This window comes from Equus przewalskii, chromosome 1 (assembly GCF_037783145.1).
Source record: "Equus przewalskii isolate Varuska chromosome 1, EquPr2, whole genome shotgun sequence".
Taxonomy (NCBI): domain Eukaryota; kingdom Metazoa; phylum Chordata; class Mammalia; order Perissodactyla; family Equidae; genus Equus; species Equus przewalskii.
The window spans coordinates 125,314,158-125,336,703 of record NC_091831.1 but is presented as its reverse complement, the minus strand read 5'-3'; the positions used below and the strand labels follow the sequence as shown (position 1 = coordinate 125,336,703).

General features: G+C 38.2%; 1 protein-coding gene across 14 annotated transcripts in view; it reads left to right on the top strand.

Annotated features, from left to right (window-relative positions):
* MAP2K5 (mitogen-activated protein kinase kinase 5) overlaps positions 1–22,546 on the top strand; it is a 245,186-nt gene that overhangs the window by 150,899 nt on the left and 71,741 nt on the right. For 9 of the 14 annotated variants that reach the window (XM_070622868.1, XM_070622901.1, XM_070622915.1 and 6 more), the window contains exon 17: positions 13,768–13,797. The exons of the other annotated variants lie outside the window; for them this stretch is intronic. In XM_070622868.1, coding sequence (XP_070478969.1) covers positions 13,768–13,797 — 30 coding nt within the window. The remainder of the gene's footprint in view (positions 1–13,767; positions 13,798–22,546) is intronic. 14 annotated transcript variants of the gene reach the window in all.

Here is a 22,546-nt window from a genome sequence, read left to right as displayed (position 1 = left end):
GGCATTAAGTGAGTTTGGACTTTTAACGTAAAGACGTCCCAGCCTTCTTACCACGCCCTGTTCCTAGGACACTGGCAGCCAAAATTACCTTTCAGGCAGGAGATCAGAAGAGACTTTCCCTAGGGAAATGGGACCAAGAAGTCTTAAAGATCCAGACATTGAGAGTTCTCCAAGGAAACAGCCCAATTTGGTGATCTTCCCTCAGTCTGCAAGCTCCACAGGTGAGCACAGTGCTTCCAGTCAGATTTTCAGTGCCTTACTCTTAGCAAGACATTTGAGGAAGGCCTTTAAGGTGAGAACAGAGACCTCAAATAACTGAAAAAAAGCAACTTGGAGGGCCTTGGAACCTATGCAGGGGAGGAAAATTCCAATGAACTACTGTAGTATTCTCAGAGGGATAAGAGAAAATGTTACATCCAGGAAACAAGAACTGGCTGCTGTTACAAAGGAACTTTCAGAGAACAATAACAACAAATAAAGAAATGAAAATCAGAGAACCTGGTCAGGAAGTCTAACATGAAAAACAGAAGTTTCAGGAAAAAAGAATAGAGAAAACAGAGGGGAGGAAATCATCAAAGAAAATGTTTTCATTTTAATTTTTATAACATGAGGGAAACACTTATATGCTGTTTGAAACTGCCCTTCTCTTAGTATTGCTACAGCAAAAACAAAACCTTAGTTTTTTTCTAAATGATCTGTGTCAATGCTTTTCCCTAGAGACAGTGAGTTTTTGTTGATAAATAGTAAATTTTTAAATTTTCTGTAGACATCTATATTAGAATTTTTCCTAAGGAGAATTTAGCATAAAAAGTACAAGTAGTTGGATGTAACTACCTTGTCTTATGGAAATGTTAAAAGCTGCAAACACATCTCATTTTTGAAAATGTTGCCTTTCTCTATATTGTTTAATGGATGCCAGATAAGACTCATTAGATACCAAGAAAATAAAATATGATCTACATTTATAAGCAAACACATAAAGCTATTTGAAGTTAAAATAAAAGTGTTGAAAAAGTGGCATAGATCACCCAGCCTAGTACCCTTGACAGAAGCTTCTGGAGAAGTTTAATGAAGAGGATGTAGTTTTCTTTCTATGATGTCAGTTTCAGATTCAAGGGCTGTCATCCTAATTCTTGAACTGTTAAAATCCAGATTAACCAGATCTGTTGGCACCACCGCTTAGAATCAGTGTGAGCTTGAACAAGTCATTTTGCCACTCCAGCTGTCAGTTTCTGATCTGTAAAATGAAGATAACATTAGAATTCTTTCGTTTCTCAAATATTTGCTCAGTGCCTTTTATGTGCCAAACACTTTACTAGGTGCTGGGGAAACATTGGTAGGTAAAATAGGCCTGTTCTCTTTCCTTGCTGAACCTACAATGTAATGAGGCAGGCAGATGATAATAATAGTAAATTCTTATTTTTTGAAAGCAGACACCTTCTTTTGTGAACACTTTCATTTAACAACAACAACCTTATGAGGTTACTTTGAGAAGTAAGCTTCTCTTTGAAATAACATCCTCATCTACGTGTTGGGTGTTTACTGGGTGATGAGAATTAGGGAGCATTATCTAGACGTGGTCCCTGCCGCTAAATGGATAGAAGAAGCCATTCCCTGCTCTCCCTACACAAAGCCCCTGGAGACACAGCTGTCTCTAGTGGGCCAAGCTGCAGCTCTGTTTGCCTTTGTGGCCCTTGGTGATTGTGAACCGGTTCTGAGGGGTGACGGATGACTCCAGATGCCCTATGAGCGGCTGCTGTCAACTTCTCTGTACCATAACAACTTGGCATTTGGTGTGCTTAAGTACTGACATTTTCTCCTCTTGTTTTTTAAAATTATTGTCAAGAAGATGAGTGAAAGTTGAATTTTGTTATACTGTGCTCTGTCTGCTGCTCCAACTAGTGAAAATCTTACCTGTTGAGCAGGTGGTTTCTGCTGAAAACCATCAAAAGGCAAAAGGATCAAAACTGAAGGATCCGAACACCAAGGAAATTTCAGTGGAAGATTGTATAGGAAAGTGGGTGGGAGTTTCCTTTACAAGGCTGAGAGGCCTTGTCAGTGGGCCTCCCTTCCTTCCATTGAAGAATGTTGAGAAAAATGGCATGTAAGTTTCCATCACTCATTCCCCTGCTTTTACTCCCATTTTTGTAATTGTCTTAACTTGATTTTTCTCACTGTCATTTTTTTGTGTAAAATTTTTTGTAACTTACTGCAAAAAGGAGCTGTTAAAATGACCTTTGGCATATGATGGATTGACTAGTTTAGTCCTCTGCAAGGTTTGTGAAGGGATCCAGCTGTCTCAGATTACCATGCCTAAATGTGCATTTTCCAAGGTTGTCAGTGATTGTAGTGAATGTGAAACTGGCAGACAAAGTGACGTGTTTTCCACTGAATGAGGCATTGTTGAGCTTGCTTTGTGCTCTCAGCTATCGTGAACAACCATGAGATTGACAAAACAAGTTGGAACAGGTGCTAGCAGTCCCAGCTAAGCATTTTATTATTTTGATGGATTTCGGACTGATTTTAAAGTTTTTACAACAGCACATGGCCAAATTCTGTATGCGCACAAACACACACAATTTGGACTTCAAAAAAACCATTAAATCAGCAAAGTCTTGATAGGAAGAATAAAGAAAGGAAGAGAAGACAAAGCAAGCATTTGACAAGCCATATTCAGATGTTTGAAGGACTGTCATTAGAGAAGAGGCGGGCTGCTGCTTTATGACTGATTGGCTGAACTTTCTGAAACTAAGAAACAAACAGAAAAAGCCCATAGTTTTCTATTCTATATAAAGAATACTTTTCTAATGGCTGGATCCCCTATACCCTTCCTACTCAACAGTGGCATCATCGCCTTTAGGGGTTAAAGTGCCCCATCCATGGGGGGCATTGAAGTAGTGACTGAATAACCACTTGTCTCAGATTTTTTTTTTAAAGAAGAAATACTTTCTAGAAGAGACAAGTATAAGGTTAGACAGGCTGCCATCATTTATTTGGTAACTCAGCAAATTTTTGTTGAGTGCCTATTATGTGGCAGATACTGTGCTGGTCCCTGGGGACATTGCCGTGAAGGAAACTGACAAAACCCCTGCTTTCACAGAGCCTATGTTTGAAAGAAAGGTGCTTGACAATAGTAACTTGTGGGACAGAAATAAACAGCATTGTGTGATGGGGGTAGCTGAGTGATGTGGAGTTACTTCTGAGTCGAGATCTAACAGATAAGAAGGAGCCAGTCTTCTAGTGACATCTGTCAACTCTAAAATTCTGTGTGAGTGTGATATTTGGGGAAGCGTTGCTACTACCTTTAAGATATCCAGTGGTAAAAACCACTAGAATTCTATCAATACTCAAATCCAGTGACCTGGAATTGGCTTTAAAAATCCTCTCGATCCAAAAGTCCCATACACCCCTATGTTCACTGCAGCATTATTTACAATAGCCAAGGTGTGGAAGCAACCTAAATGCCCATCAACTGATGATTGGATGAAGAAGATATGGTGTATATATATACAATGGAATACTACTCAGCCATAAAAAAGATAAAATCGTCCCATTCACAACAACATGGATGGTCCTTGAAAGTATTATGTTAAGAGAAATAAGCCGGATAGAGAAAGACGAACTCTGTATGACTCCACTCATAAGTAGAAGTTAAACATAGAGACAAAGAGAATTGATTGGTGGTTACCAGGGGAAAGGGGGGGTGGGGGGAGGGCACAAAGGGTGAAGTGGTGCACCTACAACATGACTAACAGTAATGTACAAGTGAAATTCCACAAGGTTGTAGACTATCATAATCTTAATAAAAAGTTTTTTAAAAATCCTCTGGAATATCCTATGGACAATATTACATACTTTGGTTCTGAACTGGATAGTAATAACTTTAACATCTTTATAGTATTTATTTAGAAAAGTCTTTTACATACCTTGTCTTGTATTTAGAGACTAACATGCTTTTTAACCAGAAGAGAGACTTTATGACTTGTTACGTCAGATCCCTCCTCTTACCCGTGAGGAAGCTTGGGTCCAGAGAAGGGAGGGAATGTTTCCACACTTACAGCACTGTGCAGAAGAGAACTGGAATCGAGGACTTCTGGTGTGAAGTCTAGTGCTCTTTCCTCTATTCCTAGCTGTTGACATCTTCTTGCTCAGTGTCATTCTAACAAGAAGGGTGGCAGCATAACACTTTACGTGTACATAAGACTTAAAGCCTTTTGACATTCCTTATCTCATTCAAGCTTCTCCTCACTATGAGGGGAAATAACTGAAAAATCAGTAATGTAAGGCACCCAAGATTGTTCCAACGTATAAGCTTCAAAGCTCCCATTTTGCAAATAAGGAAACTGAGATCCAGAGAAATCAAAGGACTTTTCCCCAAAGGTTAAGTGACTGAACCAAGCAGCAGCAGTTAAGTGTCCTGACTCTGGATTAAAGTCTGCTTCTTCCATTATGCTGTAGAGAAGAAGTAGATCAAGTAGACTGAAAAAAGAAGAGGTAAATGATAAATGTAAATGGACAGGAAATTAGATAAAGGAAAAGACTGGTTTATTGTGACTCTGCTCTTTAGGCAAGACTGCTTTTCACAGGATTATTACCTACACTATTCCTATAGCTGGTTCAGTTTTACCATATTTCAAAGTGTACAATTGCCATTGTTTTTTAGAAACCAAGGCCTAGGTTTTTTTTTTTTAAAAAAACATATAAATTAACCTAATCTCCAATATGTCTGCTATAACAGGAAGTGGGTAGGTGAGAATTCCATCTAATCAGTAAACGTTTATATAGTGCTGCCCTGTTGGCGGAAAGGATACAGACTTGGCTCTCAGGAGCTCCTTGACCAGTAGGGACAAAGAGAAGTAAAAGTGCAATGGAAGCATAGAGGCCTGAGCAGATGAGAGGGGCGGCTGATATCAATGTCAAAGCATTTCACTTATCTGTGACTGCTTAACAAACTACCCGACACTAGTGGCTTAAAATGACGACCATTTATTTACTCACAATTCTGTGGATCAGGAATCCTAGCAAGGCTCAACCATTCCATGTAGTATCCACAGTGGCCTCTAGTGAGGGTGAAGTCAGATGGTGTGTAAGAACGGAAGATCCAAGATGGCTTTGCCTGCATGCATGGTGGGGGTGGCCACTCCATCCGTCCTTCCGTCTGTCTCTCTCACTCGCTCGCTCTCTCTCATTCTTTCTCACAGGAGCAGCAACACCTACAGAGGCCAGAAGTGTGAGTGTGAGAATATTACTTGATTATGACTTCCTTGACCTTGAAATGTCTAGAAATAGAAGTGTAGATTAGGTTGAGCTTGATAGACTATACCCCAGTGTGCTGATGTTTTCTCAGGTACTCACAGCTGCATGACTCCAGTGAGCAGTTTGGAAATGGAGACGTCCCCAGTGCTAAGTCTCTAGGGATGGTGATCATGATTAAAGTCACCCACTGTCAGAGGACACAGGTCAGCATTACACAAACATTTTGAAAGGGTGTCATTTCTTAATTCTTACTATGAAGATTAAAATGGTTATCAAATTAAGCACATGAGATGATTTTGGAGACACTTAACTCTAATCTTTTCCCTTCTTGTGACCTTTTAGTCTTTAATAAGAAATAAGCCATCTAAATTAATCATAATGCTTAAATATGTGAGAGTGATTATTCTAAGCAGTGATGTGTAAGAGGGCCCTGTCAGTTAAGACTATCAACCCCGATACTGAAGAGTTTGTGTACTACGTTCATTAAAGTATTGTAGCGTAGAAACAACCAAGCCGTGTACCACCAGACTGACCAGGCTCTGGGAGACCTCACATCACCATCATGGGATCATCATAATCAACAAACGCTTATTATCTGCCTACTGCAAAATACTATTTCTCACATCACAGAGAATATATAAACGTTTATGACTTAGAGTTTACCCTTAAACAAGTTAGAACTAGCCAGGCATTACAGACACACAACGATGCAGAACACTAGGAACTGTCACCAGGTGGGATGTGATAGATGGCCAGGGAATGATACGGACAGGGACTAATGTGAATTTGGTCCTAAAATTGTCCTCTGGAACTAACTCCTGACAGAAGAGGAGGAACAATCTGAACCAAGTCCAGAAAGGATAGGGAGCTTGGACTTCCATCTATTCCTCTCTTACACCATCTCAGATTCCAGATGGGGAAATTACCCTCAGGATTGCATTTTGAGTTGTGCAAAAATTTGAAGAACACTTATTTTTGTATTAGAAAGGTAAAGTGTTTGCTTTCATCCGTCATGACTGGACTTTCTCTTTAATTCAGTCTCTCACTAAATTTCCTCTCAATGTGCAGAACACCATCGAAGAGACCTTTGCAGCTGTTTTTAAATGACTTTTAGAGATTTGGTTATATACCCAGATATTTTAATTAGCTTTGCTCTGATTAGAGCTACTGATAGAAATCACTTTGGAACAATGAGTGTCTTCAAAGCTACAAAAGTGGGTCTGTTTAAATGGAAGAGTTTTTTTCCTTTTTTTTTTTTAATCAGTTAGCTGCCTCATATTTACTATGGCCTAGTTGAAAAAATATATGTAATTTAAACCATAGTATACAACCAAAAAATTATTCAGTCAGAGTTTTTAGTCTAATATAGATAGATTGATATATATACACACACACAAACACATATACATATATACACACATATAAACACACACACTCTTTTTTAAGAAAGTGATGCCGGTGAAATAGCCTAATGGGAGAGGAAGGAGAATTATGTGTTTCGAGACAGCAGGGTTAGAAAGACCAAGCAACATTTAAAGATTGAAAACAATAGCATTTAGCATGAAATCTGTTTTTTATCATCCTTACCCAGCCATTAGAATGAAGAAAGACAGTGTCCAGCTGTAGCTGTAGTTTGCTAGCAGGAGAATTAGAAGTAAAGGTACTAGTGCCTGAGGGGCGGGTCATGAATTAATAATTGCTATGTGGCGGATGAGCCCCGTCAGAAGAGCTGAAAATGAGGAAGTTGCCTTGCAGAGCACTATCAATCACTCAGTGACCATAACTTCCAGTAATTAGTGTATTTTATGGGCCTTTGCTTCAGTGGCTCGAAAGCACATATGCTCCAGTCAGAGCTAAACTTTGCCGGAGTAATATTCCGGGATGATTTATCCTCCTGCTGCACTGGGATATAACCCTATATTAGGTGAAGATTGTGAACTAAGCTGCAATAAAGTGTAAGTTTAGGTACAGTTTGCCCAGGTTGAGACCTCAATGTATCATGCTTTTCAGCATTTGTGGTTAGGCTACAGCAAGCAATCATTTTTAACAGTGAAACAAATAAAGCAATTAAAGGAACAGCATTAGGATATTGTACTGGTGAATTACTGTTGGCCTCTCCCTATTTAAGTGTCCACTGTAATGAGCCCATTTCTAATTTTAAAAAAAACTCTATTAGAAACATTTATTTGTAATGCTGTCCTTTCTCCACTATTATTAGTAATCTGTGGGATATAATGCAAGACCTTCTGAATGATGGGGAAGTGCTTGATTTCTTTGTGCTACTGTGTTTGGGCTCCTTAAGTTAAAATAAATTTTCTTTTTATCAGTGGACTATGGCGAGGATGAGGAATTCTTTTGTAAATAATGGCACCTGCTTAGAAGCACTCCTGATGGGAACCTCACATTTAGGCTCTTTCTACACAAAGAAAACGTTTTATTTGTGAGCTCTCAGAAGCACTTGGCGCTTTCTGTGCAGGTGTAATGAGTTGTTTGCAATGGTTCGCCCATTGCACTAGAAGTCTCTGGGGCTTCTGCAGACAGGGTCCTTTGCCATCGCCAAAACATCTGTATAGTCCAGAGTTCCTAGTAATTTAACAAGCTTTGTCACCAACCTACAGTGTAACCTTGGGCAAATTAATTAAGCTTCTGGTGCCTCCATTGGGTCATAATTCTGTTTGTGTTAAAGAAATCCTTAGAGTTTATAGGAAAGTGTTATGTGAAAAGAAGTATAAATTGAATAAGGAAAAGATATGCATGGTTTCACTGTGTTCTTTTTCGAATGAAATGTTTCTACACCACTTTTAATGATGGTGTCCTTGAATTTCCTCAAAAAGAGACCAGTGATAAGCTAATGTCACCAAGCTTGGGTGGAAAGGTGTATACAGTTTGATGTTTTTGTTACATTTATTATCCCATCTTTAATTTGCAATGTATTATAGTATCATGCAAGTTAAAACAATAATAGTAAAACAAACTAATTTTCTTTAATTAAAGTGAATTAGGTTTTGATTTTAATATATTTGATGTAGTGAAAACTGATAATGTGGAGGGTCCCAAAGGTTATTAGGGCATATTTCTGTTGGGCCTGATGGTGTTAGTAATAACCCTGTTCCTCGTAGTTCTAGACATGCACAAATATGTCACTTCATCAGTCTCTGTTACTCGCACTTCTGCCCCTCCGCAGGGGTTGCAGATTCCACAAGTTATCAGCTAATGGCGTTATACATTAAAAATTGAAGCTTTCCTCACTCCGAGGCCTTGCAAGGCTTTGTTCTTAAGCCCTAGACACTTTGGAGTGCAGCTGCAAACTATAGGCAGAAGATTAAATTAATTTGTAACCTTTTTTTTTGGTCCTGCATTACTAAATCCTCCACGTTTAATTGAAATCCTACTTCAAGACGCTTTCTGTTTCTGTGTTCTTTGTTGTCAGTTTAACCTCCGAAGCACTTTAACATTGGTAAATTGCTGTTATATCCTTTGGATTGTTTTTAAACCATTCAGTAAGAGGACAGTGAAATTGATACATGGGAAGAAAAGGAAAGTCGTAGGGTAGATTTTGAGGTATTTAATATTTATTATGGTTCTTCCAGCATAGTTTCAGATGATTTAAACTCTCTCTTTAGGACTGTGTAAATTGGTCTTGGGATGAAACCTCACCTAGGGAATTTTATGTAATCCAGTAGTTAAGTCTGATTTTTTAAAGTTTCCCTGTGTCTGAGTGTTCCAAAGTGGCTGCTGCATTTCTGTAAAACAAAGGTTTAACTGCAGTGCAGAATCCTTGCATGGAAATTTAATTGTGTAAAATGTGCACAAGGTAGTTAAGAACAAATTTTAGAACATTTCAGACTATAAAGTCCTCCTTCAGCTAGATCACTGCCTGTATTGAAAATGCTTATTTTCAATTTGCAGTTACGTCGAGAAACATAGAATATGTCAAAATTAAGACTAAAAAAAACCCAGTGCTCTTCAGTATAACAGTAAATTTAAAACTATTCCCACATTGTTGCTATTCTCAGTAGGAGACCTGATCACCAAAAACATATCCTGCGTTTGTGTTCTGTACTTACCTTCTGGCTACAATGTATGTTATCTCTTTATCATTTATTATTGTGACAATAATAATAATAATCATGACTTGTTACCTTGTACCAGTCATGACAGAGGGGGCCGAGTAGATGTGTACATGTTCCCAAATCAACAGAAGCTATTGTTGTTTCTTTGTACATAGCTATCTTCTATCCTAACTTTTGTTAAAATATGAAGGTTTCTATCATGCAATTGTTCTATATTTGGTAATTGTTAGGATTACACCCCCACACACGTATAATTGTTATTTAGATTGTAAAATCCAACGTATTCAAATGCTGCTAAATCAAGAGTATTTCATAGATTATGGTTGGACAAATCCAAGATGACACTAAGCAACAGTTCTAGTTTTATAGTAAAATATTAGTAGTTCACTGTTATTTAAATGTATTCCCAACTGTAAATGTTTTCAGAGTTTTTTTTTTTGCCTTTTACATAGTAAATCGCTCACAGTAAACAGAGTATTAGCAGTTTGCTGAATCTTAAGTATTTGGAATTAAAATACACTTTTTAAATTTAACGTTAAATAGAATCCTCTCCCTTCCTCATTTCTACCTCCACCCCCTGAAAAATAAATAAAGCTTTTCCAAATATTTCACAGTGTGAGCCGCTCCCCTCCTGGGGATGAAAAGGACGTGAGAGCCCTTTGATGAACTGTTGGCGTCTATGTGGGTCCACATCTTTCAATATACTTTTTTAAAAACTGGACTTAAGCTGCCTATATTTAAATGCTTCTTTTGTAAAGATGTTAAAGAGAGCAAAGATTTCTATTGGCTTAGCCCTAATCTGTTTGCTTTGTTGTGATTCTTTTTTTTCTCTTTAACTGTTAACCTATTTATAAATCTAAATCTACACACAAAGGTCGTTGGTTGGCTGAACTTAAACCATTTTAGTCAGTAAATTTAATTAAGAAAATACAGTGCAACTCATAAGCAAATGAGTTTTTTCCTAGTTTTAAACCAAACCACCCTCTTGAGTGCTGATTGCCTTGCCCGACCCCTGGTGATACAGAAACAGGCAAAATTAAAAAGGACATTAAAGCTTCATTAAATCTGAAACACATTTAGTACAGTGACATATCTGCAGGCCATTTCAGAGAAGATTACATACTCTCTTTTGTAAGTTTCCTAATTTATAATACCTTGACAATAAAAACTGGGGAAATGCAAGTAGATTAATAGACCAGTTGGGGTAAAAGATACAGAATGGCCCCAGGTCCAGCTGTCTCTGAAATATTCACTCATAGCATATGTGCTCCCTCTTCCCCATAAGGGTTCACTGTTTATTTTGACTTTTGACAGCCTCATGAAGAACTTGTTCTTCATGCAGGCATATCTGCTACAAGCCCTTTTCCTTTTTAACCTTCTCCTAATTGAACTTGATAAAAGAGTTCTAGGCCCTGGCTATATATTTCCTTCTCTTTTGGCATAAGACAAAATAGTGTGGAACATAAACACTGCAGCTACATTAAACCTAGAAGGACAGGAACATACATGGAAGGCAGCTCCCTCTCGCGGGGCCTTAAAGTGACTGCTGTGGTGCCAGCCTAATAGTGCCACTGCCAGTTTTCACGGGTGCAGAATTGGAATCCTTGGCCTGCTGCTGGAGCAGCCCAGTGGTGACACTCTGTGTGAGAGAACATGATTATTTGACTGCTCTGGTCAAGGACAAGAAACCGTTCTCTATCCTCTGACTCAAAAGAGGTCAGACATGCAAGATGTCTTAGAAGCAGTTCTCCCAGGACTATAGTTGACAGGCAGGCCTGAGATTCCACAGGATGTCAGGAAAGTACACACAAAGCAAAGCCAACCCCAGGAGTGGTGAGTTCACTAGTTCAAGCACTGCCACCTGCTCCCAGGCAGACTGGTACAGAGAGGCTCCAGTTGGCCAGCCTGTACTGAATTTCTCTCTGTTCTCTTGCATGGTGGTATCTTACAGAAGAAATGAATGATCAGCCACCCTTGTTACCTTGTACCAGTCATGACAGAGGGGGCCGAGTAGATGTGTACATGTTCCCAAGTCAGCTGTAGCCTGTCCTCTCTATAGAACAGTGATGACTTGAGAATTTGAGGCTTTGTGGTGAAGTGGGAAGATTCATATTTTTCACCTTATCCCACTCTTTTTTAAAACCTTCCATTTATCATTGCTTACTTCTTTAAACTGCAAGAACCAGTGGCCAGTGTTGGCACCCGCCAGCTAGTTTAGATCTTAAATATACTGTGGTAGACAAGTTTCTTCTGCTGGTAAGCCATGTGGACAGAATTCTTCCGTAGTCCTTAATGACATGTTGAACATGTACCCAATTGGATGGCAGAGCCCCTGTAGAGGCGCTTGAGATAGAATGTTCCAAATGCTTTTTAGTAGTTATTAAGCTGTTGGTTTTTATAGATGAGAGATCCTCCTCTTGGTAGTTTTCTAACTCCAAATGGAGGAATATGCAAAATTTGTAATCCGCAGATGAGTGTGATGATAGGTGACAGCTTTTGATGAGCTGTCACTGCCTGTCAGTTCAGTAGAGAATGGTGCAAACGCCTAGTCCACCCATTAGTGCCACAATAGACCACAGTAGCTCCTCCTGAATTGGTGTGCACACTCATTGGCCAGAAACACACTGTATTTTCAAAATGTGAGGCAAATTGATGGCACATATTGGGTGGGAGTGGAGTAGGGGCAGTGGAGAGCTGAATCCCTCCCCTTCCAAATAAATAACTGTTTATAGACAACAAACATAATCACACAACACCATAAAAGGGAGTTTGGTTAATATCCACACTCTCTTTCCTTCACCCTACGTTGTAATGTTTTACTATTTATATTTGAAGGGATTAATGATATCCACCAAATGAAATAACAATAGTATAACTTTATATCTTGAAAATCAATGACCTCTGAGTATTCAAGAAATGAGTGCAAGGTAATGAAACATACAAGGTTTTCCAAAACAGATATATATAACTATACATCCAAATGAGTGTTGCTTCTTTCAAAGTAGTCACCTTTCCTGGTCATGTGGTTTTTTTTCCTTTACATTGCTGTTGCTCAAACTGGTCTTACAACTTTGAAAATTAAACTCAGCACTTCATGTTTATCCTTAGTAAGGAACAAAACATTTATTCTTTGAAGGTGGCTTTGGGTTTTGGTCATACCTATAGGGCATTCAAACCTTAGTCAACAAATAATTTAGTGGAGCAAAAATCTGAGGAGTATAATTTTAAATCCAAGATACAATTCTAACAAAATGAAGTAGATGTTCTTCTCTTGCTTGAAATGATTCTGAATACAGTTCCAAAAGAGGAGTTCAGAAATGTTTGAGCAGTGTCAGTGTGTTTGAAATAAATGCACAACTTCTCAAAATCTAGAAAAGCAATGTAACAACACTGGAAAGAACAATGGATTAAGGTACAGATCTTGGGGTCAGTCGCTAGGCTTCTACTGATAAACTGTGTGGGAACTTCTTCATTGGGACTCTGAGGTTCTAATCTGTAAAATGGATTGATTCTTTCTTGGATCCATTCCAGCTTCAGAGTTCCCTGATGTAGTGATTCTGCTTTGAAAGTAGTTACAAATACGTGTAACGGATTTTAGCCCTGAGACTGGGCCACATTATGAAGTTGCAAAATTTTGCCGCTATTTACTTTAAATACGTTATGGTATGTTTGGTAAATTTGATCTCATTACTTTATATCAATCCTGTTCCTAGTTGAATCTTTTGTTTGTACAGTGAGAATCCAAAGGCCGAAATTAAGTAACTGGCCTAGAAACATAGCAGTTTACAAATCAAGCAAAATCAAAAGCTCTAAGGATTCACTTTCCCAATTTCAGACTTAAACTTATAGTTCTGACTTCTCAGTCTTAAAATTGCCGTTTACCCACTAGTAGTGTCTCTTTTCTTCTAACTATAGATAGAAAATGGATGAAAAAAACTAACAGATAAATGGAAATAATGGCAAAATTTTCTGTTTCATATGGCCCATTCCTCACTTCCTATAACCCTCCCTGTATACTTGTAACTGAAAACTCTACAGAGCTGTGGGCTAGGAACAGTTAGGTGTTCCCATTTTACAAGAGAAAAGCCAACAGTCTCCTTCCATTGTTTTATATCTCTGTCTAGAAGAAACTGTAGCTCACATGTAAATGTGAATAATGCCCATAGAGCTGAGAATATTCCTAAGAGAAACCACATAAGGACAATATTTAGTTGTTAAAATTAGAGTATTTTATTGGAGATGCAACACTGTCCATTGAAAATGTCCATTCTGAATTCAACTCTTAATGTAATTACAGCAGTAATTTAGTTCATGCATTCGAGGTTGTGAGCTTTTTATATTTGCTGGATACAGTTCTGAAATTTAGTACTTGTCTGTCTTAAGGAGATCTGCCCTGCATGCAAATCTATAACTAGACAAATATTATTTCCTTTCCCAGCTTGCTCTTGGGAGGTTTCCATATCCTCAGGTAAGATTGTTCATTACTGCCGTTTGCCACTGTGACATTCATTCCTATGTATGAAGGTGCAGGGAGCAATTGTGAACATTTGAGCCACATACAAATAAATCTGTCCTGTTAAATTGAAAAGTGATATCTTAAAGGAGTCATTTAGAAGTCTCTATTGATTTTTTTATTTTTTTAAACTCCAGATTTTTTTCGTCTTTGTTAAAGGTTGAAAGCCATCATCGTGCTCTTCCTTTGTGTGACATTGGTGATGTTTTCCTTATCCTCACTCAGCACCATGTGCTCAGATTGAGGTTGAGGGAGAGGCACAGCCTGTTCTTGATACACTATTCGAGTGTTTGGATTTAATTAAAGTTATTTGAATTAAAGGATTGAGATGAATGGTAAAAATATCTAAATAGGTCATTATTTTTGCTAAGCAAGTAGACGGACCCCAAATTTTATGCAGGTGTGATTTTGAACATATTCCTTTCTAAAATTTTGCCTCTTCCTATCCACATTGCTAAGAAAACAAACCATTGTATTACTATTGCTGATGATAATCTTTATAATTTCTTTAATGTTTTTATTATAGAAGGATGCTAGCACTTAAAATATAAAGCTATTTTGTGATTTGAAAATGATTCCCCAGTGCGTGTGGGGAAATAAGTGAAATGTCTAGAGGGATGAAAAATGAATGGTTTGACTGTTTTCCTCTGGTTGATGCTCACTGTTTTTCTGGCATCTTGGTCTGTACAGGCCAAAGTGCCTGGAGGCATGTCTGATTTAAAGGTGGTGTTGGTCTCTGCTCTTTAAGCATCTATTAACTTGCTATTATTATGCAAATAAGTGTTGTATTACACATACTAATTTATGCATGGTTAGATTATGCAGATGCATCACAAACATGGTTATTGAATAATAGGATGGGGCTCGTTCTCTCCACCATCTTTATAAGCGATTTTAAGCAAATTCTCCTGGTACCCATGTGAGCATTTAAAGACCCTTCAAATACTGAAATGTCTCTTTTGTATCCTTTTTCTTTTACAGTTAGAGTCATCAGATAAATGGAAGAGAAATTCTCCAAGTTGTTAGGTTCAAGAATGTTAATCTCATTTTTCAAATTTTTAGGCTTCTTTGTTTAAACATTATCTTTTCCTTAAAGAGAAAATTCTAAAATGTAATCACTTGGCATGCATTCTAGCATTTAGTGAGATTTTAGTATATACAGCCTTGTTGCTTAGCTCTAGGTAGCCCATCAAATTAAAATCACATTTTCAGGATTTATAGCTCATTAGAATATTTATCTTGGTAAGCCTATTACTCTGTCAGTAATTTTTAAACAATTCACTATTTGGCCAATTTATGCAATCCCCTAAAATTTTGTAATTGAAGAGAAGAGACCCTGAATAATGTATCTCTCGAACAAGTCTTGGTAGAAAACTTGTAAGCCATCTAATAAAAATGCCAAAGATTGAGAATGTAGCTATATTCTTGAGATTCCTAATATTTAGAGTAATTAATCAGTGAGATTTGATAAGTGATAAGTCTAAGAAATGGATTGCCATTGCATTTGACAAGTGAAGCATTTGAAGGCTCTGGTCAGTTTGGGAAGAGACTGAATACCTTTGCAATATTGTTTTCTTGAGTGTCTAAGTATACATTTACTTGATCAGTCAGCTGGAGGTGGGAAAATCTAATGTGCTGAGCTCCCTAGTTAGCAATAATCTTTATGCCAGAGTCGGGGGAAAACTGTATTCCTTAAGTCATGATAGAATATTGTCATCAGATTGGGACATTTATTTCAAATAAAAGAAGCAGCTTTGATACCATCAGGCCTGTTTCCCAGATCTTTCAACAGAAGTTTGTGTGCTTTGTTGCTAGAATCAATAATGACTTTTGGTGGAGTTGGCGTTTATTTTACAGGCTTTGTTCTATAGACTGAAGATTAGGAAAGAATACTTGATAAATTCTTTTCCTGACCCTCCCTTTTGCCCTCAAATAAAGCACAAAAGAAGAATGTTTATTTTTATAGTATCACAGAAATTGGATTATGAGATAATACCTTCTCTTTGGCCCATATTATCTTATTTGAACCCCCAACCACTCTGTGCGATGGCCTCCCTTCATAAATTGGGCAAACAGAATGGCTGATTGGCTCGTTGTTGAACTGCAGCTGGTTTGGTGCCATTGAATCCCAAATGGAGTAGGCAAGAGTGAATCACAGACTCTCAGGATTGGAAGGGATCTCAGACATCGTTGAATCAAACCTGTCTACAATATCAGAAAGCAAACATCTACACTCTACTTGAACACCTCCAGTGGTAGGAAACTCACTACTTTGTAAAGCAGCCATAGAGTCAAAACAGTGTTCTATTTACCGAACTGAGGACTGCCTCATCCCAATTGTCATCCGGGGGTCTGGTCCTTGAACACATGAGCCTTTCGTATATCCTTAAGATTACATAGATTTGAATCCCTTCTGTACTCAAGACTGGGGACAGTGCCAGGGCATTGCTGCTCTGAACTCTAAGTCAAATCAGGGCACCAGATCTGGGTACGCTTCACTGATACCAAGTTGAGAAGAAGGGTGGAGTGTTGGAAAGAGCTCTGGACCAGGAGCCAGAAGATAGGAATTAGAACTCAGCTCTACCACAAACTCTCTGGTCACCACAGGCCTTAATTCTTCTTTGTTAACTCTTTGAGGCTTCAGTTTCCTTGTCTCTAAAATGAGGTTCTTAATACCTATCTTTCCCATTGGAGAAGAGGAAGTATACAGATCAAATAAGATTGTGGATATGAAACCACTCAGGAAAGTACCAAGGGCCACCCTACTGATCCTGATGTTGGGCTGTAACACAAAATAAAATTTCTAATCGCCAACTGAAGGTTGCAAAAGGATGTGCTCAGCAATCTGCCAGCTGCAACTGGAGCAGAGTGTAAAATGAGCAGAGGGGAAAGTGAGGAGGAGAGGCTAGCTTCAAGACTTGTTCTTCCCCAAGCCCGCCATCAGTGCTGCTGACAGCGTCATTAGCAGCACCTCTTCTTGCCGGTGACATAATGTGTTATCAGGTGGGGACGCAGATGAAGGAGGGGTATTGGGAAGATATCAGGGAGAGTCAGTGGCCTGGGTCCAACATAAAAGTTAAAGGACTAGTGTTTTTGAAATAATCATTCTATATGAATGTCATTGTTTGGTGGGTTGGTTTTTTATTTATTTTAAAATACTATTTTCGTTTCCTTTAGACCTTAAGTTTGCATAGCCTCATTGGCATACGGTTTAGGACTCGATAGAAAAAATTGTTAAGAGCCACTAAAAATGCACAGTCTATTACTGCAGCTAATAATAGGAAGAGCAATGATATCTTGGATTCGTCTAGCACCTTTCTGACATCGAGCTCCAGAGTGCTTTCTGTTGTCTGACTCAGGCTGTACGTCCCACCTGCAGGGACTATTATTCCCAGCCTCCAGGTGAGCAGACTGAGTCTCAGAGAGGCGAGGCATCTTGCTTCAGGGATAAAGGGGTACAGTTAGGTCTTGGACTGGCTCTGTGTACTCTGAATTTGGTTAGCCATTCATACCACTGCTCTTCTTTACCCTCAGCCCCACCAAGCCCTTCTCCTGGTTTGCCTTCTCTGCCCTAGGGAGGCCTCTTGTGTAGATGAGAAATGCTGAACATTGGGGGGTTGTGCCATTGCAGATGATGACAAGACCCCTCCCTAGAGCCCTTTTGCTCTTCTTAACATGTCTTTAGCAGAGTGACAGGGGGATCTGGAGAGCCCCTGAGCTCTCACTGACCCCAGTGACATTAAATTCTGGGTGCCTCTGAAGCATATTATATTCTACAATATGATAATGAAAAAATTATGTTTTTAAACATCTTGCAAACAATATCTCAATTTCTTGAACAATTTAGCTTTAATAATAATCTGGAAAGATGTGCAGGTCTGGACAAGGACTGGAGCTATGTGTAGTTAATCATGTAGATACAAATTCAGTTGACTTAAAAAACATGATGGTGGGCAATGGTTTGTTTAATGACACCATAATTTAGGAGAAATGAAAAAGATTGCCTGCTAAAAATTGTCATCCTTCATTCAAACTTTACAATAGTGCCCTGCATTAGGATGTTAGTAAAACCATTAAGGAGACTTCTCAGGGGATGTGCCAACTCTAGCATTTGGAAATTTGGTAAGCAACATGCCACAGGAAAGTGAAGATATTACAGATACAAATGTATTTAAAGTACTTTTCCATGTATAAAAATGTTGTTCTTCTTTTGGCTACAATTCCTGATCTTGGTTAATAAATTACATCAAAATGACCTGAAGTTAGAAAAAGGAAAAAAATCTGAGCAAATAGTGCCCCTGGTATTGTAAAGCTTTGAATGTTTTCACACCCCATTAATTTATTACTTCTCTTTCTTCATCTTTAAATTTCATTTTTTTTTTCAAAATTCCGACTCCCCGCTGCTGCAGTGATTTTCATCTTGTTGTTAATTTTCCCTGCTCCATATGGAGCTCCAGACATTTCACCTGGAGGCTGTACTAGATTTTGCTGTAGTGATCGTACTTCCGGAGGCCAAAACTGTCATTTAGGGTTCCTGGTGCATCTGTCTGCGCCAGGCTTTTCACTGGCATGGGAGAGTGTGAATAACAAATTGGATGCACCTGAGATTCAGATGATTAGTGTGTTTTGTGAATCTCCACGACTTGTAAGCAGATAGCTCTGGGGGTGGGGGGTGGGGAGGAGGGCTAAACAGTGACTGTGGGTGAATCTGTACTCACACCTTACATTTGGGGCTTTGCAAGGGAAGTGCAAACATCCTAGGCAGTCTGTGAGTGCAGAGAGAGTAACAAATATTTCATCCTGCCTTGTCATTGATTAGAAAAGAGCCTTTAATTTCATTTCACCCCATGTTGTGATTAATTTGCATTCTTTGTCAGAAGTTAATGGAGTTTTTTATGGTTCACTCTGAAATCCTTGAAGACATCAGACTTGATCTGATGTTTATACAACCGCCAGCGGAATTTTTTCGTTTGATTGATGGCAAGCTTGATGTTATTCCAAACGGCTTTTTAAGCTGTTTTTAAGAATTATTTGAATAAAATGCAAGCAAGATATTGTTGTAACGATCAAGATTATCTGTTAAAAATCTGTTTCAAATAACGAAGATGATAAGTAGTAAAAAGGATCAAAAACATAAGAGATGTATAGTGTATATGCAATGTTATTTGTTAAAAATACATAAGAATGGCATTCAAAGAAATTATTGCAAATCGAGGGATCACTTTTATTGAAAAAAAATATACCATCATCTGGCCAAATAGAATAATTAAGGCTAAGGTACAAGGAAAGTCTGGATCTTTGGGATTAAAAACCTTTACTACCAATTGGCTAATTCTCATTTATTCTGCCAGCTTTTGCCACCAATGTACAAAATAGAGATCTACTGTTCTTAACTCGAGGAGACAGGGTCTGTCAGGCCTGTTAGCTGAACAAAATGATGACATATTACTTGTCTCAATAAAGAGACATTCTTAAATCCCAATACGAGTTAAACATAAGTGGATAATAGAGGATTTTAAGTGAAAGACGTGCATTCTTAATAGTATAACAACTGGCCTTTTTCACAAGATGGTACAGAAATGAAAATATCCTCTTGTTAAAAGCAAAATACCGGAGTTCTTTGTGGGTAAGAGGAATGTGTGTTCACCCCCATACACTATCCATCAGAGTAGGAGGGAAGCTGTAGGTGCCATTTGCTCCGAACCTCCTGCTACTAACCAGGGAAATATGTTTTGACAATGCTTTTTGATTACTAATATCATTTGTTTGATTTGGGGGCTTTGCCTTGCTTCAGCAGATTCTTGCTTAGCTGCAATTGCTGCTGGTGAGACTTACTCATAGGTCAAAAAGCTACTTATCTGAGCACTTTCATTTAAAACAGAGTAATTTATTTGCTGTATCTGAAAACTTGCTAAATAATTGGGTGGTTTTAATTGAAGTTACTCTTTTCTGATTCTTGTATTAACATGATCTAAGGTCCTTTTTATTATATGCAATCCATATTATTGACCAAATTTGCCCTGTTTTCGTTTAAATGTAAGCAGCTTGTCAAAGAGAAAATGTTTTGTTTGACTTGGCTTGGAAACCTGCTTTTTTAATGTGGGTTTTTTTTCAATTGACAGACTGTCTTTTAAACATTCATTTATTTTGTAGTAATAAATTGTGCTCTGGATAGAGTATTTGTCTCATAATAGAGTAGAAAGCGTACGTTCTTAAAACTGTTTTAAAATATTAAACACTTCAAAAGCTAATGTCAGAGTACTAGTTTTTTGCTTTTTGTGTTTTTTTTTTTTTCAGTGAGGAATATTGGCCCTAAACTAGCATCCGTTGCCAATTTTCCTCTTTTTGCTTGAGGGACTCGCCCTGAGCTAACATCTGTGCCAATCTTCCTCTCTTTTGTATGTGGGACGCCAACACAGCATGGCTTGATGAGCAGTGTGTAGATTCACGCCTGGGATCCAAACCTGCAAACCCTGGGCCACCAAAACAAAGCATGTGAACTTAACCACTATGCCACCAGGCCGGCCCAAATGTACCTAATTTTATTCCTGTTTTAAAAGCCATTGACTATATTATTACTAATCCTAATTTTGATAATTTAATATTGTTTTATATTCAATGTTAAATCTAGACCATAGATATCTTTATCTTATTGATGTGTTAATATACTGATCATGCCTAGACCAACCTAGAATTGCAAAATAATACCTAAAAAGTTGGCCTTCTTTGAAAAGAGATATTTGGAATCTATCCTTTGTTGCATGAACTTTTTGAAGTTCAGACCATCAAAGATTTTAGTCAATTATAAGTATCTAGTTTTTGTGTGAGGTCTCTAATCAGAGGAAAAAAACAGTAGTGGAAAATTACCCTGAACTTCAAGTACTCACCTTTAATTGGCAAAATTCCAAAAGAGTGATACGCATGCAGTTTTTTCCCTAAACAAATTTCTAGCCTACATGTTTAAATTCGTTGTTTATTTTCATCCTCACTATTTAGGTTATAGACATTTTAAAATATGCTGATATTTCAAGCCATAAAATCAGATTTTATGTTCCATAAAATGCAGAGGTGAAATCCAAGTGACATGAAGGTGTTCACTTGTACACATTTGCTTCTTCCCAGGAATTTCTTAATTGCCCGTGTCAAATTCTTCTCCCAATGTCTATCTCATACTTATCAAGAAGACTCATAATTTTATTTGCTTAGCCTATGCCAAAGACAGGAGGTGGGTTTCTAGTATGTCCTTAAAATAGAGCAGAAATGGAAGCAAAATTATCCCCGAAGTGTGGCTAGCTTAGAATTGTGACATTTTCCATTAAAGATAAATTACTTGTTGATACCGCAATTGAGATATATGTAGTTAGTCAGCAGGTTAGTGATTCCTGTCTTTTTTTAAAGCACTAACCCCATGTTGGTTTGATTTTATAGCACCTTCCAAACTAGTGTTTGACATACATCTCTATTCAACTCATATTTGTCTTGGAGCACCCGCTCTATCCTGGCAGTCTGCTGAGCACTAGGAGTACAGTGATGAGACAGATGTGGTCCCTGCTCTCAAAGAGTCTAGTCCAGTGAAAAGGAAAACATAAAACAAATGAGTGGAAGTTGGTATAAAAGGAACCCAACAGGAGGTGGTGTGCTCTGGCCTCAAGAGGAAGAGGTCAGCTCACTTTAGGAAGTCATGAAGGTTTCACAGTCATGAAGTCATGATGCTTGAGCTGAGGCTCTGAGGCTAGAAGGACGGGCAAGAACTTTGCAGGCATTCTAGTCAAAAGGAGAGTGATCTGGTAAAAGATACGGGTCTAAAGCAGCATGGTGTAATTGGTGTCCTGCCAGTACTTTAACCTGATAGTGTACTACTACTGTTGTTACTTTCATTTCCCTAACAGTTTAGGAATTTCCCTAGGTAACTTTTAAAGCAAGACTTGGAGGGAAGTAAGAAAGAGGAGGGAAGAATGGTAGAGGAGAGGTGGTGTGTCAGGATGGAGATGGCAGGTGTCGCAGAGACCAGATAGTAAAATTGGGTTTGAATCCCTTTGAGATGACTGAGAGCCAGTCTGAGGTTGGAAATCAGTGCATTTTAAGATCTCTGCCCGTAAGGTCAGTTGGCTCTTGCCTCTGAGGGGTTCCCTGCCACCATCTATGAATTTGAATTGGCACATTATAGGACATTTTTTAGACTGCTGGGGGAGGAGAGTGGGAATTGTCATGGTCAAATGAGCTAATGCCTAAGAGAGCACTCTGAAAAATATAAGGTGGTGAACAAGAGCAAGGTAATATTAGTATTATTTATATTTCCAGAAAGTACTTTAGGGATTTACCTTTGTAGCTCTGGAAATATATGACCATGTCTCACACCAGAAAGGACTAAAATGAATTACTTTTCTGATCCCATAAGAGCCTTTCTTTACAGTCTTTCTTTTTTGAGTTATAATTTATCATTCACAATCACAATCATAATATATAGAATTATATACAGAATCTAGTCATTTTTAGTTCAGTAACTGGGGACCATGATTCTATTATAATTTTTAAATAATCAGCTTAGCCTAGAAATAGAATTGAAGTTTGAAGTAATGAACTTGGTGCCCACTCTGGCTTTTAAGTGATGACTTTGCCATCTTCTCTCCCTCTTAGACTCTATGGTCTGGAAGGCCTTCCGTTTTTCTCCCTTAGGTTTTATTGGTGCTGCCTGCTACTTCAC